The 4,595-nt window shown below is 43.6% G+C and overlaps 1 protein-coding gene across 1 annotated transcript; it reads left to right on the forward strand.

The window, feature by feature from the left end:
* Positions 1–588: 588 nt before the first annotated feature.
* On the forward strand, positions 589–4,365 carry nr5a5 (nuclear receptor subfamily 5, group A, member 5). Its single transcript, XM_071472195.1, has 7 exons — positions 589–829; positions 1,455–1,570; positions 1,758–1,899; positions 2,245–3,002; positions 3,192–3,311; positions 3,424–3,571; positions 3,765–4,365. Exons 1-7 carry the CDS (start codon positions 730–732, stop codon positions 4,010–4,012), a joined length of 1,632 nt encoding a protein of 543 aa, XP_071328296.1. The 5' UTR covers positions 589–729; the 3' UTR covers positions 4,013–4,365.
* The last annotated feature ends 230 nt before the right edge of the window (positions 4,366–4,595 follow it).

The following is a 4,595-nucleotide window of genomic DNA, read 5'->3' on the forward strand; positions in this document are numbered from 1 at the left end:
TTTTGGATGACATGTGAAGCATCTTCAGGAACCGCAAGCATGTTCAGTTGCCTTCATTGCGGCCTAGCTCTTAGACATACCATGACCTGATCAGTATTAACCATCTAATAATGTCATGCATCACTCAAAGGTGCCAGTTTTTTGCTGCATGACTACTTAAACTTTTGAGACTTTGTTACAAATGTAATTTTTTGTAAGTGGGATTTGGAATTAAGGACTTTTGCTCATGGATGTATGGAGTATTTTTACACTCCTCTACTAGTACACTTACTACAGCATCCATGTACTTTCCTCCTTCACTGCATAAATTGTAGAGCCACAATAGATGAAAATGATGCAGAAAGTAACATGGAATTTGGAAGGCTGTAGTTTTGACAGGGATTAATCTTCAGTGAACTCTTATCTTATCAGCTGTGCTCCAGGATGGCCCAATGATAGTGAAGTGATTTCACTACAGTAGGAATCCAGCAGGTGGCTATCTGACCGTCTGCTTTGGAGGGGCTGGCTGGTTGGTTGGCTGGCTTGCTGACTGACTGGCTGGGTAGGAGTGCCAGTCAGTCAGGAGAGGCTTTATGACACTCACTATAGATCAAAGTCCACTTGTGGGCCTCGAACAACCATCAGTCCACCAGGGCTCTTGGGCCTGCCTGCGGTGTCTGTCTGGTCTCCTGATCTCTGCGACAATGAAGATCGGGCTGGACTGACTGTGGAGTTTATGTACCACCAAGAATGGACCTACCTGGTTATCACCCACAGCTGCCCCAGCCTCTTGTCCACCACCCCGCCAGCTATCCAGACAATCTGTTAAATTTGGAAGGACCCTCAACATGTGAGTGCTAGATGGAAGTGCGCTATGGGTAGATAGTGCCCTTTTAGGTAGGTGTCAGAGGATATTGTTTGACTTGTACAATGTTATGAAGGTATCAATATTTTATATGTCTTGTTTGGAAAGTTGGAGCATAATAGTGTCTGGAAATGCGTATCATGTGGTGGTACATAAAAGACAATTATCACCTCTATATGAAAATCCAGAAAAGAAATAGGACTGCTACTTTTTTCATTTGGGAGCCTTATACCTGTGAAAGGCATAACTAGAGATACCTGGTGACTTATGTAAGGGTCATATCTGTGATCAGAGTCAAGCACATCAACCAGAGTGATAAGGTGTTTCATTCTCTCAACAGCTGAGTAATAAACTTCATTAGATGACACACTTACATGTCAGCAGCACAGCAGTCCAGTCTCTTCAACCAGTTGGCCCTTTTACAAACATTCACTCCAATCAGACAGTGAATGTTCATGGGGTATGGTGTTAGTTGTCAGTTGCAACAAAAGGCAGGCACTATTTTTTTTTTTTTTATCTCACCCTATACTATGTTGGTCACCTTCAGTAACAGAAAGTTTGTATCATACTGTACATTTGATTTAGTGATAACTGTGGTGTCACTGTCCAGCTCAGGAGTTCAAGCCAGAGCCAGATGGCAGACCAGAGTCAGAAGAGAGCTGTCCCATCTGTGGAGACAAAGTGTCGGGATACCACTATGGACTGCTCACTTGTGAAAGCTGCAAGGTAAGAGACAGGGTTTGGATGCTTCATGGAAAGTGTTTATTTTCTAATAGCACCATACATTGGTGTTGTTGTATAGACCAAATAGCCAATTACTCTATAATTAAAATATTTCTGTAAATATAATGATACATGTTTTATTTGTTACCCAGGGTTGCCTCACTGTCTCTTTCTCTTTCTCTCTCTGCAGGGCTTCTTTAAACGCTCAGTGCAGAATAACAAGCACTACACCTGCGCAGAACAACAGAGCTGCCCCATGAACCTTTCCCAGAGGAAACGTTGTCCTTCCTGCCGCTTCCAGAAGTGTTTGGCAGTGGGCATGAAAAGAGAGGGTACCCACCCCCCTACACCTCCATACACACAAAAATATATCTCCCTTCTGCACAGAAACACTCACAAATACACTCATGCATTTGGACACTGCATTGATCATTGCAACATGATGTTCCACTGACATGCATGGTGTTCTCTCTCCCATATGACTTATCTAAGAAGTCATAAACTAGTGCAAGTACTGTCTGTAATGACCCAGATATGATGACTTTGTATTGTGGAGCAAATCTGAGCTTTCAAAGTGGAGTGGACATATTTTCAGCCTTATGAACTAAATCATCTCTAGCATTGTCTGAAATCTTGTTGTAAAAACTTTAACAATTTGTTTCATGTCCTGTCAACAGCTGTAAGAGCAGATCGTATGAGAGGTGGCAGGAATAAATTTGGCCCTCTGTATCGGCGGGACAGGCAGATGAAGCAGCAAAGGGTGTATCACCAGGCAGGCACTGCCTCCTACAGGATTAAGACTGAAACTACACAAACAAACCGGCTTACAGCTCCAAATGACCTTCACCTAATGAGCAGTGAGACAAGCACTTCATTGTCCTCTGATGCTTTTCATCAAATCCACATGTATCCCTCTAGTATGGGGCAGTCAGAAGCTTCTATGCCTCTGGACTGCACAATGAACGCAGACAAGGTGCTTAGTCCTCCATCATTGCCCTGCCCTGGACTGTACCACCGCACATTCCCTGGATTTGTTCAGGAGAAAGGAGAAATGGATTTCAGCTACAGCACGGCTCCTGCAAACTATCCAATGCATCCAACCCCAAGCAATTCATTCACACCAAGAAGCACACCAGCATCATCCCCCTGCTCGACACCAAGCTCAACCACCCCTCTCCCCCAAGCTCTCATCCAAACCCCAGACACTCCCCCAAAAGCCACTCTTTCCACCGACTTCCTAAGCCAACTCCTGGAGGGGGAGCAGGATGAGAGCCAGCTGTGTGCCAAAGTCCTTGCCAGCCTGCAGAGAGAACAGGCCAACCGAGGCAAGCATGACTGCCTAAATACATTCAGCATCATGTGCAAAATGGCGGACCAAACTCTGTTTGGGGTTGTGGAGTGGGCAAGGAACACTGCACTTTTCAAGGAGCTCAAGGTGATGAACAGTCAAGTCATGGGATGTAGTGTTCCATAAATCTTTTTGCAATATTATAAATCTCTAATTAGCTGCGTGAGCAGACCTATAGCGTTTTCTCTTTGCTATGTGTTGGGTGCTTACTGGAGGTCAAATGTTGTAGCCTATAATTTGCAACTACATGAGATCAACTTTTTATGCTTCCCACAGGTGGAGGACCAGATGGTGCTGCTGCAGAGCTGTTGGAGTGAGTTGCTTGTCCTGGACCACCTCTGTAGACAGGTGACCTATGGCAAAGAGGGCTGCATATATCTGGTCACAGGACAACAGGTAAAATTTAATGCTTTCTGAACAAGAGGCTGCATTCTTATGGTAATCAGAAAATGTATTTTGACTGAGGTCATGTGTTTTTTATCATTATCTTTCTCTCATTCTGATGCAGATCGAGGTGTCAACCATCATCTCTCAGGCAGGAGTGACGCTGAATAGCCTGGTATCCAGGACCCAAGACCTGGTGTCCAAACTGAAGTCACTCCAGTTAGACAGGCACGAGTTTGTCTGTCTCAAATATTTGGTGCTATTCAACCCTGGTGAGCTTTTCCTTCTGAACATCTAGTGATTAGCACCTCTACAGAAGTAAAATTAGATAGAGCCAACTTGATTTGATCTTTTAGTCGGAAATTTTTCTTTTCATGACACTGTCATGCATGCAGCATTGAATGTATATGTATGTATGCAGTACGTGCTAATGATGAATGTGCATGCATCTTCTTTCTGATCTAGATGTGAAGTCTGTGCAGGGCCGCAGGCAGGTGGAGCAGACTCAAGAGAGGGTGAACAGGGCCCTGATGGAGCACACCCAACGGACTCATCCAGGACACTCAGACAAGTTCGGCCAGCTGCTGCTTCGGCTGCCTGAGGTACGCAGCATTAGCTTGCAAGTTGAGGAATATTTGTACCAGCGCCATCTTCTGGGAGATTTGCCCTGCAACTCTTTGCTCACTGAGATGCTTCACACCAAGCACAACTGAGAAGGCACCTACTTTTCTGCCTTTCAGATACAACATCCTTGTTGCTTGTGATTATTGTTGCAAACTAAACAGGCATGCTCTTTTTAGCACCCCTTTTGGCTTCAGTTACAGAAGTGATGTCATCCAGCATCAGCATTGGGGGATATTTACTTAACCTCTGCCATACTTTGCCCAAGTTCCCATTATAAACAGTATTAACACAGTCACACAGCCTAGTGAAATTTTTTTTCATTGTTATGGTCAGTAGTTTTGTGAAATTTCAGATCCAAGCACCACCATGATGTTTTTAGTAAGCAGGAAGAGCTTCTGTTCAAACAAGAAAGCATCATTGAATAAAGAAATTTGGTTTTGCATATGCCTATGTGTTTTTAAAACCCTAATAACATAAACAGTACTAATGCAAATGGGGAAATAAACATGGGAATGAAAAAACATGGATGACGATTTAAAAAGGAGTTTTATTTGTCTGGTCCAGTTGCCACATGATAGTCAATTTATGAAAATGAACATACATAATGTGCTGGCACAGATTTGATGACAGAAGAGGAAGAAAACATAAACGTTATGACAATGTCTATGACAT

This window comes from Trachinotus anak, unplaced genomic scaffold (genome assembly GCF_046630095.1).
Source record: "Trachinotus anak isolate AG129_WGS33_773 ecotype Australia unplaced genomic scaffold, CSIRO_AGI_Tana_v1 ptg000003l, whole genome shotgun sequence".
Lineage (NCBI taxonomy): Eukaryota > Metazoa > Chordata > Actinopteri > Carangiformes > Carangidae > Trachinotus > Trachinotus anak.